The sequence below is a fragment of the Glycine max genome, chromosome 10 (genome assembly GCF_000004515.6).
Source record: "Glycine max cultivar Williams 82 chromosome 10, Glycine_max_v4.0, whole genome shotgun sequence".
NCBI lineage: Eukaryota > Viridiplantae > Streptophyta > Magnoliopsida > Fabales > Fabaceae > Glycine > Glycine max.
In genome coordinates, this window is record NC_038246.2 from 46933310 (window position 1) to 46958380 (window position 25071).

At 29.1% G+C, this 25071-nt stretch overlaps 4 protein-coding genes across 7 annotated transcripts; 2 read left to right on the forward strand and 2 right to left on the reverse strand.

Moving 5' to 3' along the window:
- Nucleotides 1-1183: 1183 nt before the first annotated feature.
- Nucleotides 1184-3612, reverse strand: LOC100815155 (pentatricopeptide repeat-containing protein At4g38010). Its single transcript, XM_003535582.5, has one exon. It carries the CDS (start codon nucleotides 3385-3387, stop codon nucleotides 1600-1602), a length of 1788 nt encoding a protein of 595 aa, XP_003535630.1. The 5' UTR covers nucleotides 3388-3612; the 3' UTR covers nucleotides 1184-1599.
- A 9441-nt stretch (nucleotides 3613-13053) lies between these two features.
- Nucleotides 13054-21640, forward strand: LOC100816220 (transcription factor TCP19). 4 transcript variants are annotated; one of them, XM_041005927.1, is made up of 4 exons: nucleotides 13054-13096; nucleotides 13427-14338; nucleotides 14752-14996; nucleotides 21520-21640. In XM_041005927.1, the coding sequence occupies exons 2-3, from the start codon at nucleotides 13429-13431 to the stop codon at nucleotides 14796-14798; spliced, it is 957 nt and encodes a 318-aa protein (XP_040861861.1). In that variant the 5' UTR covers nucleotides 13054-13096; nucleotides 13427-13428; the 3' UTR covers nucleotides 14799-14996; nucleotides 21520-21640. The 4 variants fall into 4 exon arrangements, with proteins under 4 accessions (XP_040861861.1, XP_040861864.1, XP_040861863.1 ...); XM_041005929.1 differs by lacking the exon at nucleotides 13054-13096 and adding an exon at nucleotides 13103-13326; XM_041005930.1 differs by lacking the exons at nucleotides 14752-14996; nucleotides 21520-21640 and adding an exon at nucleotides 14549-14604.
- Nucleotides 20422-22766, forward strand: LOC100799516 (peroxidase 66). The gene is made up of 3 exons (XM_003536438.5): nucleotides 20422-21374; nucleotides 21520-21708; nucleotides 22064-22766. Exons 1-3 carry the CDS (start codon nucleotides 21093-21095, stop codon nucleotides 22625-22627), a joined length of 1035 nt encoding a protein of 344 aa, XP_003536486.2. The 5' UTR covers nucleotides 20422-21092; the 3' UTR covers nucleotides 22628-22766.
- A 57-nt stretch (nucleotides 22767-22823) lies between these two features.
- Nucleotides 22824-24618, reverse strand: LOC100526938 (uncharacterized). Its single transcript, NM_001249316.2, has 4 exons — nucleotides 24466-24618; nucleotides 24023-24270; nucleotides 23406-23628; nucleotides 22824-23268 (listed from the first exon to the last, which is right to left on the reverse strand). The coding sequence occupies exons 1-4, from the start codon at nucleotides 24604-24606 to the stop codon at nucleotides 23146-23148; spliced, it is 735 nt and encodes a 244-aa protein (NP_001236245.2). The 5' UTR covers nucleotides 24607-24618; the 3' UTR covers nucleotides 22824-23145.
- Between the last annotated feature and the right edge of the window lie 453 nt (nucleotides 24619-25071).

Genomic DNA, 25071 nt, shown 5'->3' on the forward strand with positions numbered 1-25071 from the left:
ACACTAATCTTTCATCCAAATAAGACAACACTGTTCTGTTGGCATATTAAATAGATTTAGAATGCGCACTAGGGTAAACGAGAATTTAATATTAAAAAAAATGAAGCATAAAGCTCGAAGTTGTTTCGTCACTTAAAAACCAAAATAAAAACAACAAATTCTAAATAGTATTCACAATAGCAATCAATAAGGGATTAAGACTGACTTTGATATTTGTGTCTTAACGACTTGACATTGTTACAAGTCTCCCTTTCTTATTCCCATTATTCAAACACGACCTCCACGGAATGCAGCCGAGTAAGGAGTTTATTCAAACAAGTTATTTCTCCACCAAGAAGTTCACATCATTAATGTATTTTATTTTCTCTCACCTACCAATCTGAGGAGGCTCTTAGTCCTTGTTTGATTTCAGTATGAGTAATAGCCATAAAATCATAATATATACATGTAATTGTGAAACCCCTTCTTTTTCAAACCTTTTCAGTCGTAGCGAGACGTTCCGGAAATGACAAATTCTGAAACCCCTTCTTAAATAACTATGTTAGTACTTGGTGTAGGCTTTTTTACACAGATGGATAAATTTTTTAAAACAAATACATGAAGAGATAGATTTTAAAAATATTACTGATATGAGTATGGGATAAGTTATGTTTTAAAACATGATTTCATATAAAAAATCGTGTTTTAAAACATGATTTTACAAAGTCAAATTAAAAAAAATACTAAAATCGTATTTTAAAATACGACTTCAAGTATTATTTTCTTTTTTAAAAAAAGTTATGAAGTCATAATTCAACTTTAGTCTTTTTTAAAAAAAATATTATAAAAGAGTGGAGTTTTAAAAGACTTCAATATTTAAAAAAGAAAAAAAAGGTTGTGATTATAATTGTGTCTTCATAATTTTTTTTAAAAAAAATAATACTTAAATTCGTGTTTTAAAAGATGACTTCAGTATTTTTTTTAAAAAAAAATTGACTTTATCGTATTTTAAAACAAGACTTACTCACTCCTGTAATTTTTTTAAAAAAATTACCCATTTATGTAAAAAACAAAACCCTACTTGGTAAAACAGCTACTTTAATTTACACAACTAATGTAAATAAAGTTTATTCAAGATTTTCTCGCCTTTAAAATTTGAATCTGACTTAGGAAAAAAATTTGGCATGCTCATGGCCCAGGAAGATCTACTAAAATATTAAATATATGGTGGAGATCTTTCGTTACAAAGACGACATGCATTGCATATGAGTTAACGCATTCCATATCTAAACTTATCCAAGTGGCTTATATTTCTCTGTTTCGGTCTCAATGTCAGAGCTTGAGGCACAGTAACTTAACTACTCTCATCAAAGTTCAGCTGACCATGGACCAATCCCTCACAATCATAAACATGAAACTCGGGCCCCTATAAAAGGCAACTACGTATCCACCTTGCTCTTGAATTGCTTCTCAATGCAAAAGCTAATTAGTTTAATTTGGCATAAGGGTAACATACGGTGGTTTCATGTAACTATTATGAACTTCCAAAACGAGTCCAAATCTGACCACTGAGAGAACATAGATAAACAAGTCTAAAATCATTTAGGCTTGTCAGTTTGATCAAGAAAGGGTATTAATATGCCCCTCAAGGTAGATTTGATTGGCAAGGATGTTTAGTAGTACGTAAATTTCCTCACTTTGAGGATGGCTATTGTCTCCAACTAAAAATTCATGACTCATACCATCCACCCTTATGATGCTAGAACCTGGAGCCTTGCTTATTCCTTTTTGCTTCATCAGTCTCCTAACACTTCTCACTTCAGCCCATTTCTTGTTAGTTGCATACAGATTAGAAAGAAGCACATATATTCCACTATCTTGGAATTCAACATTCGGAAGTGATTTCAACATTTCTTGGGTGAATCCAACATTCCCATACGTATTGCGGGAACTCAAAAGAGCTCCTAGGATCTGCACATCAGGGGGCATAGGCATTGTCTTTATTAACTCCACAGCTTCCCCTACCAGTCCAGCCCTGCAGAGCAAATCAACCATGCATCCATAGTGTTCTAAACAGGGAGAGAGGTTGTAGAGAGGACTTGTCATCTCATTGAAATACTTGCGGCCTTCATCAACCAAACCATTATGGCAGCAAGCTGTAAAAACAGCTAGAAATGTCACCTCATTAGGCCTTGTGCCAGACTCAACCAAATCTTCAAATTGTTTCAATGCTTCCTTCCCGTATCCATTTATTGCTAGACCACCTATATAGGCATTCCAAGTGCGGATATTCTTAGAAGGCATTCCATTGAAGATACGCTGTGCCATATCTATGCAACCACATTTTGCATACATGTCAACCAATGTCGTTCCTATATGAACATCCCACTTGATACGGTGGCAATCAATGTATTCATGGACCCATCTGCCACAATCAAGAAGCCCAAGACTGGCACAAGCAGAAAGCACACTAGTCAGTATAACCCCATCAGGCTCAAAACCTGAGGCCTGCATTTGACTGAACAAGTCCAGTGATTCCCTGGGAGACTGGCACTGCACTAATCCGCCTATCATACTAGTCCATGAAATAATATCCTTTTCAGGCATCTCATCAAACATTTTTCTTGCATCAGTCACAGAGTCACACTTCATATACATATCCAACACAGCATTGCATACCACCAACTCCTCCCCATACAGACATTTGAAAACCAACCCATGAATTCCCTTCCCCAGATTTAAACGACCCAATTTCCCACAGGCTCCAAGTATGCTAACAAAGGTTCCCACATTAGGCTCCACATTCATTCTCAAAAACAACGAAATGGCCTCATTAAACAACCCAGTCTTCACATACCCAGATATCAAACCAGTCCAAGAGACCACATCTCTCACAAGCATGTCCTCAAACACCTTGCCAGCACCAACATTGTCCCCACAAATGCTATAAACATGGACAAGAGTGTTTTGCACATAAATATCACACCACAATCCAGTCTTAACAGACACTGAATGAAACTGTCTAACCTCTCCAATCCCAGAAAACTTAGCACAAGATTTCAAAACTGCTGGAAAAGTGTACACATCAGGCACAAAACCATTCCTAACAGTCCATCTATAAATCAGGATTGCAAGCCAGGGTAACTGGCCCGAGGCATAACCTGAAATCAACAAATTGCAAGGGAAAGAGCTCAAGCTCCAATCAAATTGCTTCAGGAAATTGCAAGGGTAATGAACATCAGTGATATGTTTTCCCAAAAAGTTTGCAGCTTTGGTGACAACCAAATCATTAGTAACAAGGGCAGAAGTCAAAAGATGCGCATGGATTTGCTTGAAGGATCTCAAGTCGTTGCATTTGTGAATCAAATCCAAGAGAACCCATTTCAGAGATTGCCCAGCCTTATTCATGCTAATGATCAATGTTCAAAAATCCATGCAAAATCTTTCACTTGTCTAGTGGTGAAGAGGGAAGGAACGGGAGAATAATCATGGATTCGAATCTTTTACTGATAAAAAGTAACCCTATTAACAATTAATGTTTGTCAATAAAAAGAAATTGTGAACATTCATTGTCACGCTTATTGGCACGTCTATTGAACCGAACGAGTTTCCTATGTTCATCTTCTTCATAATTCCACTCTACCAAAATGGTATACTTTTTTAAAAAATATTGGTTTAACTATTAATTTCATTCTATGCTTGTCCGCTTTTTGTTGTGCGTTGCACCTGCATTTTAAAACTCTTTTACGAAAAAAAAATTATACGAAGATAAAAAAAATTGTAAGAATTTTATTATAAGAGATTTAAAAGTTTTTTTTTATGTTGTCGCTGAACGAGTGTATGATAATTTTATAAGTTTAATGATTATGCATTCATCTAAAAAATGATTATCTACTGATGGTATAATTTTATATTATGATTTAATTATTATAAAAATATAAATTTATTATAGTCTATAGATGATAAATTGTGATTAGATAATAAATTATTTTATTTTATTTTATATTGTTAGTGTATATATAACTTTTTTTCTTCTGATTTTATACTAATTGTTTTATAAGATTTTCTTACACAATGTATAATGTCAATCAAATAGTGCATGGATTATTTTCTCAAAATCTTTACATTTATAATACAAAATTTAAATTCTTTTTTTTGCAATATACTTTAAATGATTTATAACTGGTTAACATTATATAAATGTAATGCGATAAATTTGTTAATATTTATAAAAAAATGAAGAAATGTTAACTTTCATGATAATTGATTTAAAATTAGGATAGTTATTTTAAATATCTTATACCTCTATAATTACAATACATGCAAATTCTCTAAAAGTTTATCTCTATTTTGTTTCCAAAATCCATCTCCCATATGGTTGGATTTCCTGATGTTTGATTTATATAACCGGATTAGCAAGATAAGTGTTACTAAATACAATCACCTCCCATGCAAACAGTGAATTGGGATGCGAACTAGAAGAAGTTGATAAAAGAGGTTACGAGAACAGTGGTGGGTTTGGCAGAAAAAAAGTCAAAGATTACTTATTTCATGATTGGATTAAATTTGAAGGGTTCAAAATTATTTTTTTTCTAAAACAACAAATTTTTCCTTCTCATTTTTTTTATATCTGTGGAGTACTAAACACGGGTTACTAGTATTTGTTGAGAAATTTAATTACCTTTAATAAGATTTTTTCTTCTAATTATATCCTTTTTATCCATCCACATTTTTTTTTATTCATCCATAATATTTAAACTCAACTTTATTTAATGGGATCCACGGAATCTAGATCACTCCATTGGTTCATTCTCATTTTATACCGTGGAACATGTAATTTTACATTAAAATTTACAAACATACTTTTGTCATTAAAATAAAATACTATGAGTTATTTTAAATTTAATTATATATTTATAAAATTATTACTTTTAATTATATATTATTGTTATATTTTAAAATAACCAATTCTTAAAAATATAAATTTTAACATAATTTATATAATTTATAAATCCTTTTACTTCATCATCTCCCGCGAAACTCATTTCTAATTCCCTCCATTTCCATTTTTTTTATAATAGCCTCCATTATCATTAAAATTAAAATCATGTTTGCTCAATTGTCATTTAAAGCTTCCCTACGATTATAAAATAAATAAGTAATATTTATCGTTTCTTAAAATAATGAAACAATTGTCGTCTTGAATATATTATATTTAATTTCTTATAAAATAAAAGAATAAATTTTGAATATATTAAATTTCTTATAATTATATATTCAATCATGAAACAATTAATTACCATCTTGATTTCTTAATTTATGAACATATTGCATCATTTTTGTTTCATTTCCTTTCAAATGATAAAGTTTCAAATTTTAGTTATTTCTTTGCATAATCTATGGAATCAATAAGAGTAAAAAAACGATATATTTTTATTAATGGTTAATATTTAATACAAAAATAATAAATCTTGTAATTGTAATTAATTGAAAATTAATATGCAATTGCTATATTATGGAATATTAAATTTACTAATGCTAAAAATATTAATTTAATAAATTATTTGTTATATTTAAAATAAATAAAAAAACTTATTTGTTCTCTCTATATAGATGGATAGCCAATGTCAGAAAATGGTCTCCTTTGTTAAAGTTTGCCGAAATTCCAAATTTGAGGTTTTTATATTTTCACAAATTCTTTGTTTTGTATTTTTATAAAGTTTGCTACATTTCTTTCCTTATTTCTTGCATAAAAGGTTTTTGTTAGAGTTATGGCACCAAAATTTGCATTCATTTTAAATTTACTTCTTAGAAGGATTGATTCTTGTAATTTGTCTTGAATATTATCAGAATTTAAGAATTCAAATGATATCAGTACTACTTAGTTGTTTCTACTGGATGAAAATATCATCTTAAATTCAAATATTGTATTTATTATGCAACATTTTCTCATTTATATTCGACTAGCATGTGTTTATGTTTATGTGTAGAGTGATTTATGTGTAGAGTGATCGATACAATTCATGCATCTAAAAAAAATAGCAACAATTTTCAAAAATTACTTGAAGAATGAAAAACTTACTTGATTCAAAATTTGATGGTGTCTAAAAATGATCCAAAGCTCAAGTTTATAAATAATAAATACATGCTGATTTTCCTACTTAACATTGTTTGTCCAGATATTGAGATTAAGGAAATTTCATGTTATCATTTTGTTTTTACGTTTTTTACAAACATTCTTACTTCAAATGATGAAGATCTTATGGTTGGTGAGCTCTTTGTGCATTTAAACCTTAAACAAATATTTTTCATATCAAGTATTTTTTATATTTTATCTTTTATTTTATTTGTAGATGTAATTGGTCACATGATTGAGAAAAATGATATAAAGGAAATTGGAAAAAATGGAAAGAAAAACATTCATTGAAATTGTACTGCATGATTTATAGGATATTTTTAATACAGTTGTTATCTCAATTCAAAATGGTTTTTACAAATTATTTATACTTATTTATCTAACACATTTCCTAGAAAAAAATGTTAATCTCTTATGTTGTCACCATGCAACAACCTTTAGGTAAGGAGAGTCAACTAATCATTTCATTGTGATATTGTAACTATGCAAATTGAACATGAAACTACAAGAAACACAATAAAACGGAGAGTTGAATAGTGTGTATCAAAGATATTTTTTTGTTTTTGCAATAACACATATAGTATAGATAATACAAAGATAAGCATCGGCCGTCCACCGAAAGTAAACAGATTATGTAATGAAGAATAAAGTGGTCATCCGGTGACAAATAAAAGATTCTTAAAATAATTTTTCAAATAGGCATTTGGTGTGTAAAGTGATGTTAGAAAACGTAATCAGTATACTCTATAAAACAAATGAAAAGAAGTAAAAACACTTGGTTTATATTGATTCGTTCAACCTGAACTACGTCAAGTTTTCCTTTACTCACAGGTAAAAGGTTTCACTAATCAATTACTAATTACAAACAAGTATTTTTACCCGTCATTCTTGGCTTTACAGGTATTCTTAGTACTATTTCTGATATTTTCTTAGACTCCCCCTGAATCTAAGAATTCAAGTATTTTTTAACACTAAATCACTTTTGACTTTCACTAACGAAAATTTGTTTGAAAACAAGTATTTTTAACACTCAAATAGTGAATATACAATTAAGCACAAATACAAACTACTTTGTTTTGCAAAGGATAACAATGTAAAACTTGTTGTGTGAACAACAAAGTTTCTCTTCAAATATTTTTCGCACTCTTGTTCCTTCTTTTTCTCGTATTTCATCAGATGTTTCATTGAGAGAAACATCTTTTTATAAATTTGAGTTAGATATCCATTGTGGGATTCGTGTTGCTATCTTTATAGAACTATTGTCTCAGAGGAATTGATCGACGTATCAAGCTCTAAATGATGAAGTAACAATTAATTTTACCGAACACTTATAATTTAATAAACAAACTTTTTAACTTTTAACTAATTTTTTTAGTAGATTCTGTCAGACATAGCCAACTAAAAAAATATATCGTCAACTAAAAAATACTAAAAATGAATGAAATAAACTGATCCATCATTTGTCCTATTATATTATTAAACAATATTATAATCCATGTTTAAAAATGCTAAAAAAGGAATGAAATAGTTGATTAAGAATAAAAAATCTAAAAATATAATAAAAAACTGTTATTAAGAATAAAATTTCTAAAAATATAATTATTTATATTTAATAGAATAATAATTAAATATAACTATAGTAGAATGAATAATAAGATAAAATATATATACGTAATAAAATAATATTAATTTGAATTAAAAATTAGATTGATCTGCGAACATTTTAATAGTATTAAAGCTGACATTAATATTAATAAATAAAATTTAATATGCATAAGGAAGGCATTAGAAAGTTTTATATACATTAATGTCATTATTACATATGTATTAATTTATTATTATTATTAGTCCAGTCAACTTTTTTATATTATCATTAGTATATATATTAATGTTAACATTAATGATATTATTATATATTTATTAATTCATCATAATTAGTATACATTTATTAATTCTAACTTTAATATTACTAATATGTAAGAAATATATACTAACTTATTAATTGATATATTTATAAATTTATATTTATTAATATTAATTTTTAAAATAATAGTATATATAACACTAATATTGTTTATTTAGTATTGGTAAGTATATATGTTTAAAAGATAAGATAGTATCAATTTTTTGATATTTTAAATATACATATATATATATATATATATATATATATATATATATATATATATAATTTTTTGGTCTTCGTTAATATGTTCATAAAATATATTAGATTACATTTTAGTCATTTATTTTTAAAAGTTTTGTTGAATTTAGTCCTTTTCACTAATTTAAAATTAACGATGTTAAAATTTTTAACATGATAACAATTAAAAACCACCACAAAACAATAGTTTTGGGGTTGGATGTTTTCTTAATCTGTTAATCAATTAAGTGGTAATTTTTAAACATCACAATAATATTTAAAAATTATAAAATTAAAAGTCCCTTTGCAAGAATGTTAAATTTTTTGTGCTCGATTTATCTCATACAATTCCATGAATCTTAAAAATTGATTAAGGTGTTTTTTATATGGACACATTCCAATCAAAATGACTTATATGTTACTAACAAAGGAGACCTAAATAATAGAATTGAGCGAGTCATGTTGAACCTATGTTGTAAAAAACATCTCACCCAAAAACATTTTTTGAATATGTTGCTTGTATGTGAGAAGTGTTTTAAATCCCTTAATAAATTGTTTGGAATTTGAGCTCAAAACATAGATCAAAATAAATTGATTTTCGTAGAATCTATGACGTAAAAATCCTAATATTTGATTCTCACAAATGCTTCAATGAAATTATTTGATTTTGACTATATTGATCAAAACATATAAGATAGTTCTCTTAATAAATTTTAAGAATCATGGAATCTTACAAGAGAAGTCAGGTACGGAAATTTTGACGTTATTTGTACAACGATTATTTTTTTTTATCATTTTTAAACATTATTTTTGTGGTTAAAAATATACTTAGATTTATAAAAACTATATTAAAAGATAAAATTATATAAATAATTTCAAATAATGATTATTTTTTAGTTATACATTTGTGAGATTCTAAGTTGGAGGTTGTTTTAGTTGAAGTAGAGATAACCGTACATAAGAGGGGGAGAATAAGTCACCTCTACATCGGTTTTAATATTTGTTTTTTGTTTTTCTTCTCACCTTCTTCATTTTCCTATTATATCCTCTTAATTGAATATTACAGTTGCACGAATATGGACGTACAAAATAATCAAGGAACAAAGATGTCTAAGTAAAAAAAATAAAAAATAAAAACAATTACTAAAATTGCATATTACAGTTGCACGAATATGGACATACAAAATAATCAAGGAACAGAGATGTCTAAGGAAAATTTTTTTTTTACTAAAAGACATATCCCCTTATATAATTGTATACATGATAAGGAAACATCATTTTATTCATATTATTACAACTAAAAGCAATTTAAAGCTTTTTGTGTGACGGCTAAGGAACATTTGGATTACTAGTAGGATGAAACAAAGTGGGGTACAAATCTTTTGGTAACATATCAACATTCAATTTTGTATGAGTAGATGCATAAGGTGGATCTGGAGTTTCTCCTCTACTAGGTCCAGATGGAGGAACAGGCCCTTTAGGTAACATACCAAATTTCAAACTTTTAGGAAAAGGATATGGGGTTTTTCCTCTACTAGGCCCAGATGAAGGAATAGACCCTTTAGATAATATACCAAAATTCAAATCACTCCGAATTTTCACAGAAGAACAAGAAACACACAAACATATTACTAATGACAATATGAAATTTACCCTCAACATATTTTCTCTCGTTTTCATGTTCATATTGTTCACTTTTCTCTGGCTAACTCTTTTTGTTGCTATTGTTCAAAGGATTGACCCTTTAAATAGCCACACTAATTGTTCAAAGGATTGACTCTTTCATGTTCAAGTTTTTTTTTTTTTAATATAATTGTGACATATACTAAATAATAAGGGATGTATTCCAACAAGCTGGATTTATTTGATTTTGTTTATTAGTTGTAAACTTTTTATTGGTTGTGTATAAGGAAAAGGTGTTGGATTTTTGTCCAACTAAGAATTTCTCTAAAAAGTTTCTATGTACATTAATGTTATTATTACATATGTATTAATTTACTATTATTAATTTATTATTATTAGTCCAGTCAAATTTTTTATATTATTAATAGTATTTATATTAATATTAATATTAATTATATTATTATATATTTATTAATTCATTATAATTAGTATACATTTATTGATTCTAATTTTATATTGTTTATTTAGTATTAGTAAATTATGTTAAAAAGATAAGATAGTATCAATTGTTTTGATATTTTAATTTTTTCATTTTTTGTCTTTGTTAATATGTTTATATTATATTTTAGTCATTTATTTTTAAAGTTTGGTTCAATATAGTCCTTTTCACTAATTTAAAATTAACGATGTTACTATTTTTAACATGATAACAGTTAAAAACCACCGCATAAGAATAGTTATGGGCTTGAATATTTTCTTATTGGCTTAATCAATAGAGTGGTAATTTTTAACCGTCATAATTATAAAATTGAGAATCCCTTGTAAAGAATGTTAAATTTTTGGTGCTCAATTTATCTCATACAACTCTATGAATCATAAAATTGATTAAGGTGTTTTTGTATATCAACACGTTCGAGCCAAAATGACTTAAATTTTGCAAACAAAAGATGCCTAAATCATTTAATTGAGCGGATCATGTTGAACCTGTGTTGCAAAAGACAAGTTTCTCCATTGTAAAAATAATTTTTGAATACGTTGCTTGCGTGTGGGAAGTGTTTTAAATCCCTTAATCAATTGCTTAGAATTTGAGCTCAAAATAAATTAATTTTTGTAGAATCCATGACATAAAAATACTATTATTTGATTCTCACAAATGCTTCAATGAATATATTGATCAAAACATATAAGGTAGTTCTTTCAATAAATTTTAAGATTCTTGGAGTCTTACATGAAAAGTTAGGCACAAAAATTTTGACGTTCTTTATAAAGAGATTTTTTTTATAATTTTTAAATATTATTTTGGTGGTTAAAAATATACTTAAATTTATAAAAACTATGTTAAACGATAAAATTATATAAATAATTTCAAATAATAATTAGTTATACGATATTAAAGTATATTTTTGTTTTTTCTATTCATAATAATGTAAAATTTAAAATATTTTATATGATTTAATTAATAAGACTTAATGAACTTTTTAATGCTATTTATTTTATAATTGTTCTTATATGCTTTATAATTTATTAAGACTTCAGATATTTTTATTGGTATTTTTAATTATAATAATTATAGAAATTTGATAGTTGAAAACATGAAATGTAAAAAAAAAAAAAGTATTAATATAGATAAAAAATCACAAACAAAATTAATGAAGTAATAAATTTTTAAAAAAAAAACAGAAAAACCTCACAAGTTAATTTCAGTGAAAAAAATTTATTTGATTTTTTTTTCTGATAGATGTTTCATTTTAGTTTGTTTCATGTCTTTACATATATTTATTAATTTATATAATGTAGTTTTAAATATTAAGAATATTGCACACAAAAAATAATATTGAGCAAAATTTATTGAATATTATTAATATTAATCTTTGAGGACGAATCAGATTATTCTAAAAATATTTTTAAAAGAGTTTTGCTCTTTGTGTTTTTTTAGAGGGTTACTCTTCGTCTTTGACTTTTTTTTTTTTTCAATCTAGTGTTCTAATAAGTAAGTCACTTTAATCGTTAGACTAAAAATGAAGAGTGAAAATTGATAAATTTTTTAGAATTACTCTTGAACAAGTATGTTAATCCCTTCTGGATATTTAAATAATGGGTCAAATATATATGTAGTTCCTTTAAAATTTTCAAAATAATAATTTTGTTCTCATAAAACTTCTCATATTAATTTATTATTTATAAAAATAAAACATATTTTTATTGGTTCTCGATAATAATTCCATTAGACAGTTGATTACAAATGAAATAAAATATTACATGACGATTAAACTCTCTAAAAAATGAAATAAATAATTTTTAGCGGTTAAATATTTTTAAAAATTGAATTTTTTTATCAATTCATAGACGATTTTCTGAGATTAGGAATAAATATAAAATAATAGTGGGATTTGATATCTTCTAAGTGTAGTTGAAAAAATAAAAGGATAAAATAAGTAAACGTGTTAGTCATGTTAAGAATCCATCTCATGAATTTACCATTAAAGACTAACAAACATATTTTATTTTTATAGGGATTAAACTAATAAAAAAATTAATATTTTTCACGTCAAATATATTTTACTCTTAATTAATTTACTTTTATCTTTATATAACAAAATATCATTTTTGAATTCATTTTTTTATTATGAGAAAGATATTATTTTTGATTAAGACTTAAGATATTATATTTATTTTTTCCGTAAACAGAGAAATTTAATTAATGTGTTAGGAATATATTCTTTATTATATTATCTTTAAATTATAAATATTAATAACGAAATACTAATTTATATCTTTTAATCAAATCATGAAATATATTTATATCTTTTAATCAAATGATCAAATAAATCTTAATGAGTAAAAAAATTCACCTTTATATACAATTATGATCCTTGACAAAGGCTAAGGAAGAAGATTTCAATTTAATACCATAAAATAAATAAAAATTAAATAACTTTCTTGTTACCCAGCCAAGAATACGGAAATTTTTTATTTTCTTTTTCTTCATTGACAAATTCGCAAATTGTCATCAATTAGGCACAAAAGTGCAACAGGAACAGTGAAGTCATGGTAGAACCTAGACTCCCTACGTGGCACCATCCCAATGGCCAAATTAACGCGAGGAGTGTATCCAGCCATTGATTCAATTTCACTGTGCAAATAAATACAGAGAACACTGAGCGTGAGGGTCCCTCTCTTCCATACGGATAAGTGGGGCTCTCACCATTGTTAGGGTTTGTTTCTCCCTGCGTTCTTTACTGTCCCAATTTTTATTTTATATTTTTTTTGCATTCACAATTTTTTTTAATTACGAAAACCCCTCTTCCAATTCTGAATTAGCCTCTCTAATCCTTCGCAGCGCCAGAAAACTTCAAACTACAGTCAACGTTTCAAAATCCGCTTCTCTGTTCATCTTCTCCCCACCCCTGCCTAACCGACTATAATTTTTTCATAACCCGCTTCTGTAAAACTCTCAAATTTAAAATCTTTTTCCTCGTTTCTCATCTGGGTCTTCATCATATTTTTTCTGGGTCTCTTATTATTATTATTATTTTCTCGTTCAGGAATGGAAGTCAATCCCACCCACGACGGTGGCGATGACACCTCGGAAACGCCACTGCCGCCAATGGTGGACCCATCTCCGTCTCCGTCTCCGCAAATGAAAGAAGAGGTGATGGACGCGGAGCAAGGCGGTGACGTATCGCTTCCAATGAGCGTTGTTCCGGCGTCGTTGACAGTGTCAACTGAGGCAGCGGCGAAACGATCGTCGAAGGACCGGCACACGAAGGTGGAGGGACGCGGCCGGAGAATCCGTATGCCGGCGACGTGCGCGGCGAGGATCTTTCAGCTGACGCGGGAACTGGGACACAAGTCCGACGGAGAAACAATCCGGTGGTTGCTGGAGCACGCAGAGCCGGCGATCATCGAGGCCACCGGAACCGGCACCATACCGGCGATCGCGGTCTCGGTCGGCGGCACACTCAAGATTCCGACATCCTCGGAAGCGAGAGCCCAGGGAGAAGAAGACACTCCGAAAAAGCGAAGGAGAAGAGCATTAAAGAGCGAATTCATCAACCTGAACGAAAACCAGGTTTCGGTGTCTTCAGGGCTGGCACCAATCGCACAAAGCAGCGCATATGGAAGTGGTGGTGGTGGACTTGTTCCTCTGTGGCATGGTAACGGTGCTGCTGCTGGGCCTTTCTTCGTGTTTCCGAACGCTTCAAACCCACCTCAGTATTGGGCCATTCCGGCAACCGCGGCCCCGTTTTTCAACGTCCAGGCCCGGCCCATTTCGGGGTTCGTTTCCGCCTTGCAGATGCAACATGATAACCACCACCACTCTTTAATAAACGCTGCTGCCTCGGGTTCTGTTAAATCTTCGTCCACTGTGAGTGTCACTAGCAGTGCTGCTTCCACTCAAATGCTCAAGGATTTCTCCTTCGAAATTTATGACAAGAAAGAGCTTCAATTTTTAGGTCAACCACCACAACCCTCTTCATAGCCTTGAACTTTAATACAATATTCAAATACTAGTGTCTATTTTTTGTTTTTTCAATTTTAGTTTTAGACATGTTTGTTTGTAATAGTTAGGAGGATTTAGGGACAAATTATATTGTATTTTAATTGAAACCTTTTAATTTAAGCTGTTGATATTTTTTTTAAAGTAAAATTGTATTTTTGATCAGGTGAAGGCTATGAAGATGACATGTGGCATTTTTTAAGTTAAAATTAGGTAAAATTAAAAGAATGTAACATGTGACCATCAACATCAATATTTACACGATTTTATTATTTAATTCATGAATTAAATTAATGAAATTAAATTTGAAACTGAAGATAATTTAAAAGATTAAAAATGTAATTTTATCTTCTTTTTTTTTTAATGCAGTGTTATTGGGAAAGCGTGGTGAGGTGGTGTGTTGTGGGGTCACGTGAGTTGTGCACGTGTTGTATGGATGGGTGGGGAAAGTGAGGTGGTCCGTGGAGTGTGGTGAGTGGTTGAATGGTGGGTTTAAGCACGTGTACGTATGATTTTGTGGGGCCCGCTCATGGGTGGAAGCAGCCTGGCCCTCTCTACACGTGTCGATTCTGGAGGTACATTGTAGCTCCTCAACACAGTGCGACCTTCTCAAGGTAGGTACTTTTTAATTTGGTACAGGTTTCAGTTTTCGGTGTGAATTAGTTTTATCAATGGAAACTCAAAGATTAATCCTTCTTCAAGTATGATTAAGAATCAAATTCATAATTATAAATTTAAGGAATAAAATTATTTATTAATAATCATATATATTATATTATGTCGGTACAGATTTTTAATTTGACAAATGATATACTTATCTTCAAATTCAAAGAAATTAAATCAAAGGAAATCTATGAAAATAAAAGAAAGAAAAATAAGAAAGAATGATTATTGTGATAAAAAAATAAAAAATAATACTTTTTTCCTGGATAAAAAATATTACCTGAATAATATATTTGAAAGAGATAATGTTACAACATTAACAAATAATAATATTTGAATTATAATTTCATACACTAAGCTTGAATTACAAAAAAGGAAAAGTTAAAATGATGGAGCAAACAAATAATATTGGATTATCGGGCTAAAAACGCCAACTTTAACCGGAGTCATGCCTTTATAGTTTGTTTAGATGAAACAATTTAGCAGGAAATTCATTTTTTCAATAAATTTAAAAATATTCATGATAGAATAACTTGTTTGGATAAAGTATTTAAAAGGAAATTTAATTTTTGATATTTTTATGAATAATTTTGATGGACTAAAATAGTGAGATTTCAAATTCTCTAAAAAAATATAAAATTTGAAATTCTTTTTTCAGAAATGCTCATTATAATTCATGTTATTGCTCGCGACTCTTTCTCGCTCAACACTTGTAATTACGGGTGATCAAAGTTTTTACGCCTGATATTGACATAAGTTATTTTTCACTGATGTTGGCCAGAGTTTTTTCTATCATAATTTTTTTGTATGTGTCAACCAAAATTATTTTTTGTCAATATTGGCTAAGATTTATTTTAGATGATGTTAGTTAAGATTATTTTCTCACTGATGTCAGTCATGGGAATTTTTTGCTAACGTCGACCAAGGATTTTTTTTGCCGTTGCCATCTAGGTTTTTCAATTGATGTTGACCAATGATTTTTTTCGCCAATGTTGGCTAGATTTTTTCTACTGACATCATTCATGACTAACTTTTGAGTAGACAGTTGCTATGGTTTTCCAACCAACATCAGTCAAAGCTATTTTTTAGCCAATATCAGCTAGGGTTATTTTTCAATTGATGTTAGCTAAGGTGTTTTGGCTAATGCCAATTAGATTTTCTTAGCTGACGTCGATTAAGACTTTTTTTTTCTGACATCAGCCAGAGTTATTTCTTAACTACATTAGCTAGGTTTTTTTGTTGATGTTGACTATGGTTTTTCTTCTAACACCAGCTAGGTATTTTTGACCGACATCGGACATGACTATTTTTAGTCGACATCAACTAGGTTCTTACAGTCGACATCCACTAGAATTTTTTCGGTCAACATTAGTTAGAGTTATTTTTTAGCCAGTATCAGTCAAGGCTATTTTTATAGCCGGTGTTGGGTAGGGTTTTTGTCCGACATTTGTTAGGGCTATTTTTTTAGCTAACTTCGACTAGGAATTTTTCGACCAACGTTGACAAATGATGTTTGTCAACCGGCATCGGGTAGGTTCTATTGGTCGGCATCGACCAAACTATTTTTTAGTTAATATTGGGTAGATTTTTTTGTCAATACCTACTAGGATTTTTTAGGTCGACGTTGGCTAAAAATATCCTTGGTCAATGTCGTTCGAAAATACCCTAGTCGATGTCGACCTTAAAAAGCCTAGCCAACATTGACTGAAAAATAGAGTCAACCAACGTTAGCCAAAAAATAGTCCCGGCTGACGTTAGCGGACAAATATTTCCAAAATACTTTGACAAAAAAAATCTTATTTGATGTCGATCGAAAAATAGCCTTGATTAATGTCGGTTTAAAAACATCACTGATTGTGGTAAGACAAAACAATCCTAGTTAAAATTATCAATATTTTGTATTTTTAAATTATTAAAAATTGAAAAATATTTTTTTAATTAATATTTCAAAATTAGATTGTGTTTGTTTTCTATAAAGTTTAATATTAAAATTTCATCTATTTAAAATATAAAATTAAAATTTTGCATATGGAAGAAATTAAATTGCCTTACCTAAACAAAAAATTTAAAATTGAAGAAATTTGAATTGATTTATCCAAACAAGATATTTGAAAAATAAAGAAAATTAAAATTAAAACAATTCAAATTTCTTGAAATTTTAAAATTCTTAAACACAAGGTTAAAGTTTAGTACTTAAAGGCTTATGCCTCAAACTCAACATTTGAACTATCCACTTGATTTTATTGAGTGTTTATGCTGAATTATCAAAAGGTTTAATTTTAAATTTTACCATCAAATTTTTATTATTGTGGATTTTATCATATTTTAATTTTTAAATTTTTATGACTCAATTTTAATAATTTTGCGGATTTTATCATTCAAGTTTATTTCTTTAAGAATTTTATCATTCAACTTTTGTTTTTTTTTTTTGTATTGTATCATCATGTTGATAACAAAATGATATAAAAAGTTATTTTTTAGATGTTTGTGCATCAATGACAAGTATAATTGAAACAAAAAGATATTTTTTTACATTGATTATAATTACAACCAATTTCAAAAGATAACATTTTGATAAATAATTTTTAAAATCACTTAATTTGTTATATAATTTTATAAAATCACTTAGTTTGGTATAAAAGTCTATTAGCGGTTGTAAAATACACAAAAATTAAAAATTGAGTGGTAAAATTTGAAAATATACCTTATCAAAATTGAAAAACAAAACCTGAATTTTTCTTTGAAAGTAATTTATGAACACCTAATATGTTATATGACACCTACCTAGTGAGAGAGTGAAAAGAGAAAAATATATAGATATTACAGGTTATATAATATGATAGAAGAAGAGAGGTAGAAAAAGGACTGATGTTTAATTAGGTATTTAAAAAAGATAAATATCCTTTTATCATTACTTATTTTCTTTAGGTATGATTCTTGAATGGAAAAACTTTAAAATACGATAGCACTGTCATAATCAATTATCTTAAAATACCTGCCAAAACTTTTGGATGTGTAAGCACGCATAGCAGAAGGTACACGTATACTAGCTTTTGAGATTGACTGTAATTTTCATTTTTCGATTTTTTAAAATTTAATCTTTTAATTTCTTATTTTTTTTATTGGAACATTTCATCTTTTATTTTTAAAAAGTTCACCATTTTAATCTTTTATTTTTTTAATTTAGATATTTCATTCTTCGGTTAAAAAATTCAAAATTTTAATCTTTATAATCAATTTCAAACATTGATTTATATATTTTTTAAATGTTAACAAGACAACTATTTATTTATCATATGTGACAAATGTTCTTTTTAAATTATTTAATTATTAATAAACTTAATTTATTAAAAAAAGAAGTTAAAAATACACCATCAACCAGTTTGAAATTAATCAACGAAATTAAAATCACATATCTTTAAAAAATAAAAGACGAAATATCTTAATTAAAAATAAAAAAACTAAAATGGTGAATTTATTAAAAGTAAAATATAAAATATCTCGATTAAAAAATAAAGGCTAAATTCATAAATTTTAAAAAATAAGTAGAAAAAAATTATATTTTAATGTTTAATATTTTAAGTACGCAGCACCACCACAAAAAGTATATTATAATGAATATATTAAAAATAATTTATCAATCTATTTTGATTCATTAAAAAATTATTTTAAATTTTTTTCCATTCATTAACAAATTTTTTTATGTCCAGTAAATTTTATTTAAAAATTTCAATCAATCCATAAACAATTTAACAAAAATCATTCAATCTATCCATTAACAATATTTTTATGGATGAATATCTAATCCATCAATAAAATTATTTTTAAAAATTATATCTTATATTATAATAAATCATTTAATAGAATGTCGCTCATCTCTTCCTTTTTTTTTCTTTTTTCTCTCCGCTCTCTCTAACATTTTTAATAAATTTGAACTTTTTTCACTTAGCTCATATTTTGTGTTCAACATGCTTTTCAAACACACAATTATATTACACTACTTTCTCCGTCCTAAAATAAGTATTATCCTAGGTTATCTTACATAGATAAAAAAAAAATTAATAAATAGATAAAAATAAATAGTATTAATATAAATTAAAAAACTAAAGTGACATTTATTAGAAATATTAGTGAAAAAATCAATTAATGTTACATTAAAAATTTAAATGTGACATATTTTAGAATAATTTTTTCCCAGATGCAACACTAAGATGAAGAAAATATTTGTTTTATCATTTCCATCTTAAAAATAAACCACGCAAACACCATACTCAAAAAAGGCTAAAACATAATACTTTTGACCTATCACCTTTTTTTTATATTAAAGTTTATTTTCATCATTTATCTTTGAAAAGATTCAATTTGACATTTTATCTTGTAAATTTGGATTAATATTGTCCTTCTAAAATAAAGATCGTTTTTGATTTTGGTATAAATTTTTGAACTTTTTTTTTATTGACTCAATATGTGAAACTTTTCCATTAGATTCACCTATATAAAAACTACACATCCTAACTAATGTTTGAACCAAAAGAGAGATAAACATGGAGAAAATTACCTAAAAAATAGTCCCACAAGCTGCAAAAATAAAAAATATAACATTTGTTTTTATAAATTTCATTTACTTAAAGGACTCCCTTTTTTCACATGAATTTTGTCATGTTGACTTTTTTTTTTTGAATAAGGACTTTATAATTTTAGTGTAAGTGAATCTAATGAGACAAGTTTCATGTCTCGAATTAATAAAAAGAAAGTTTAAATTTGCATCTCAAAATTGAAAATGATCATTGTTTTGAAATGATAACATTAATTTAAAGTTAAGAGATAAATGACCAAAATAAATCTTTTAAAAGATTAAATACCAAAACAAATCTTCATTAACCTTTGACTGAAATCCAAGTTAATCACATTAGCGTCTTGCATGTCGAGCTCTCTAAATCTATATACAACATTTTTTACTAATAATCTCACCAAACGAAGAACATGTTAAATACTTTTATGTTTTCAACATATTTAAATATATTTACCTTTTTATTTTCTTTATAAGGGAATTAATAAAAAAATACTGTCAAAAGAAACCACATTACTCATTTTGTTATGAGCATATTATTTATAACTTACTGTTTCGATAACTTCAATATTTCAATTAGTGTTAATAAACTTAGTCTGATCATGACTCAACCAAAGTATTGGGTCATTACTCATTAAATCATTGGTTCAACCAATGAATGGCCGGTCAAACCAGTTGTAATTGTGGTAGAGTGGTTGCTCACTTGCTGTTACTTTAAGTATTCAATAGATCTCAAATTACTAGTATCACATTTATTCTAAATATTTTTTGAAAACCGGTTGAGCTACAAAAATTGACACCGGTTCAGATTAATTATTTAACTTCAACCTGTCTAATATCAGTTTGCATGCATGATTGGCCTAAAATAAAACGCTACCCTACACTACACTGGTTATTTGCCAGTTCACTGGTTGGTACCGTAACCGACCCGAGTTTTTTAACATTGGGTTCAACCAGAAAAATGAACAGTATTCCATTTTCTTCTTTTCTTTTTGGTCCAAACAATATTCTTTTTATTAGTTTTGATTTCCTTTCTAATTACTCAAGTATCAGATTAAGGGGAACTTCCCAAACAATGGTGCCCATTTGTTAGTGCAGAATCTTGCACTATTCTCATCAACTTTACAACTTAACTAAACTAACATGAGAGGCATATACCAATAGAACTTATGAAATAACATGTTACCTAACAACGATGTTTGAGGAAAAGCTTATTCTTAATTACAAGGAATAAAACCTCTAACATCCCCTTAAGGTCTTACTCAGCAATAATCAATGATAAGTACGATAGTAACCCTCTGTTTGTACTTCTGTTGGTAACAGAAGATGTGTGTAGGTGGTTTGATATAGGTCTTAAGGCAGAAGAGAAGGGAGGTCAAAATCTGTACTTCTAGGCTAATATTCCAACTTTTGAAGTACAGTGATTCAAAATTAAGCATTGTGCCAAATCGTACACTTCTATTCTATATATACCTCAATGCATCTTTTCATGAAGTTCTCATCCAAGCCTCATTTTCAAAGTACAATAATTCTGATTTATCAGATGGCCCCTCTGCCAGCAGAAAACATCTTACCAATCATTTTCCTCCTCTTGATAATATTTTCAGTATCCAAAGCTGAACTTCATGCTCATTACTATGACCAAACATGTCCACAAGTGGAAAAAATAATTTCAGAGACTGTTCTCAAAGCTTCTAAGCATGACCCAAAAGTCCCAGCCCGTATCTTGAGAATGTTCTTCCATGACTGTTTCATAAGGGTATGATCTTTCACTCAATAAAATAAAAAACACTAGCATGCATGCACACACAATATTCATACTGATGAATGATTAAAATGGCTTATGTGTGCTTATGTGTAATACTGTAATTGGTATATGATTATTGATTGATGTTCAATGGTAGGGGTGTGATGCCTCAATATTGCTGGACTCAACAGCCACTAACCAAGCTGAGAAAGATGGCCCTCCTAATATCTCAGTTCGATCATTCTATGTGATTGATGAAGCCAAAGCAAAGCTTGAATTGGCTTGCCCACGCACTGTTTCTTGTGCTGATATAATTGCCATTTCAGCTAGCAATGTGGTAGCCATGGTAATATCTAAGTCTCCAAACTGTTTTAGACCTGCTAAAATCTTGGTACTCTTTAGTAGACATATTCGATGATCTCATAAAATATTCCATTGAAAGAATCTAAATCACATGATAGGTTTGGATAATGCCTAAATAAATTCTAGATAAATATTTAAAATTTCTATACACACTGATCACTCATTCCTGAGAATCTTGAATAGCATATAAATTATTATTCAGGATATTTAGTATGTTGGATATTATTATTGATCTCTACATTTCCATAATGATCACTCCATGAAACATTAGCATATCTTGAGGTAAGTGAAAGTAAGTTACTTATTACAATATCAATATTTCTTATTTACTATGACAGTCTGGAGGTCCATATTGGAATGTACTGAAAGGAAGGAAAGATGGAAGAGTATCAAAGGCATCTGATACCATCAACTTACCCGCTCCAACCTCCAATGTGAGCCAACTAATTCAGAGCTTTGCTAAGAGAGGTTTGACAGTTAAAGATTTAGTAACTTTATCTGGAGGTCACACTCTAGGCTTTTCACATTGTTCTTCCTTTGAGGCACGTCTTCGTAATTTTAGTTCATTGCATGACACTGATCCAAGTATGAACACCGAGTTTGCTTTAGACCTAAGAAAGAAATGTCCAAAACCAAACCACAACCATAATGCAGGACAGTTCCTGGACTCAACGGCATCAGTGTTTGACAATGACTATTATAAACAACTGTTGGCTGGAAAAGGTGTGTTTTTTTCAGATCAATCACTTGTTGGTGATCACAGGACTAGATGGTTTGTTGAAGCATTTGTGAAAGACCAGAGCTTGTTCTTCAAAGAGTTTACAGCTTCAATGTTGAAACTTGGAAATTTAAGAGGCTCTAGAAATGGAGAAGTGAGACTTAATTGCAGGATTGTGAATTGAGAGAGACAGAAAATAGAGAGTAATTTGTCCTGATTCTTTTTTTCTGTCACCTCATTTGTTAATTACAATTTTCAAGGCCATCATAAAGATCTTGTTATTACTCATGTTGAAATAAAATTGATTATGCTTATATACTTCATTTTATGAATGGCATCCCTTAATATCACTCAAGAAAAAGATATAAATACTCATAATGTCTGAGTAATGGGAGGTTAATATTATAGTACCAGGCTGCCCTTAATTTTCTGAGTAGGTAGCTGGTTTAGTTAACCTGATTTTCTTACTATATGAGTTTTTCAAAATGACTTCCCTGTTTTGTTTACACATTACATGTAAAAGTAAATTATCTGTTGCATAAATTTTCATACAGAACAAATTACCAACACCAAAAATTAAGATAACACAGATATTTTTACTTTTGAGCAATATGCTAAGTTCTAACAAAGAAAAAGCCTTCAGGACTCAGGAGATGTATATACCAGGATATTTGGTATAAGACATGAACCATTCTTCAGACTTCATGCAAATACTACATCTGAACGAAACACGTACTTGACACCCTTGGTAACATTTCTGGCTTCATGCAACAAACATTTATCTCCATGAAGGTGCAGTAGGGCTGTCCCTTCAGTAGGAGCCACCTGTAAAATCAATATTGTATTATCAACACCCAAAGCATACATTCCAAAATTTGCATTAAGCAAAAATTCACACTCAATTGAAGTGTAAAGGAAATATTACCAACCCATACTTCACTAGAAGAAAATAAATAGTTTACCTCAGCCACAGTTTTGTTTCTTTGACCATAAAACACTGTTTCTCCTCCAACTAAAGGATCAACAGATGAAACTGAGGGATTGCTGGAATCATTTTTGGGCTTTGATTTAAGTTCACCAGGCCCACCACTCAAATACACTAGCAGAGTATAATAAGTGCGTTTTCCATCTCCAAGATCAACACTTTCATCAATATGCCGTCCAAAGCGCTGACCAACCTTGTACCTGAAATGCAAAAGTACATCATCACTATTCACTAGTGAAGACAAATGCATTTAAATTATCAACATTTTTCTCTCAGAACCAAATTTAAAGAGACCAGTGGTGTATTCTGTTCATGAAGAGGATAGCATAAACTAAAAGGAAAATATTTGATGAACATCAAAGTGGGACAACATTTGATGTGTATATAAGAAAACAAATAAAAAGTAAGTGCCGCATATAGATAATTATATATGGTGTCACATGTAGTGTCAATTTTTTGATGCTCCAATGATGGAATACTAAATGAAAATGCAATGTCCAAAGATATAAGCTTTAGCAAACAGAAAAGCTATACTATTACTAACTAACTAGTAACTACATCAGGAGAAAGTTTAGCCTCAGAAAACAAACGAACCTATAGAATCTAATATTTGGATTGAGGCCTACAGCAACCTTTCCTCGAATTTTAATATCAGAAAATAGTTTGCTAAGTCCAGACTCCCAAATAGTATCTGCAAGGACAGGATCATCCACCAACATTCGATCATTATCTCTGAATGCTTCGCCATAAGTTGGACCTAGACTCCCCTGATGAGTAAAACCAATTTCTTCAGCAATTTTAACGAATGCCTTTGATTCAGCGGAGGAGAAAAAATTCTGGACCTAAAACATGAAATAGAGATTAATTAATGAGCACATAAATACATTTAGCAGACACTATTACCTACTTTTGCACTGTTTAATTTGTTTCGGAAAATTAAAATTTCAACAGAATTTGAAGCAATCAAAATCCCATTATCGAGTTAGATATAAAGAAAAAAAGAACTCAAAATTGAAAGAAGAAGGTGGAATTGTAACCGTGAAGAGATCGAAATCTCGGAGGCGGCTAATCTGAAGATTCTTTTTGGGTTTGATGAGAGGCCATTTTGCCGCGGGTTTCTTCGTAGCTCTCTCCTTTGTGTCTCCCATTTTTCTCTTCCTCGTTGGCCTCTCTGTCATTACATGGCCACCAACGTTTCTCTCTCTTTATTCAGTTTATGTTTACCTGTTCGGCCTAATTTCTGTTCAGTTCATGGTACGTAATTTTTGGACGTCATTCGTTGGGCCCGTGCTATTCCCACCTAACGATTTTGCTTTTTCCACCTCAAATTTTCTTTGTATTTTTTGCTTCTCTGCTGGTTTCGAAACAAAGACTCTTAGCATAGGAATTAAATATAGATGATGGGATAACACAAAATATAAATCAATAAAAAACCCCAAGTTTACTCAACTTCAAACCCTACAAATGTAGGGTGGGAAGAACGAACAATACATAAATACTTAAAGAGTAAAGGGTGAACGGAGAAAAGAAGAGATAGATAGTGACTTCCAATATTTTTATTAACAAAAATTAATAAATTAATAATTGTTGATAAAAAAACATTAAAGAGTAAAGTATAGCCTGAAAAACACATAAGAGTTGAT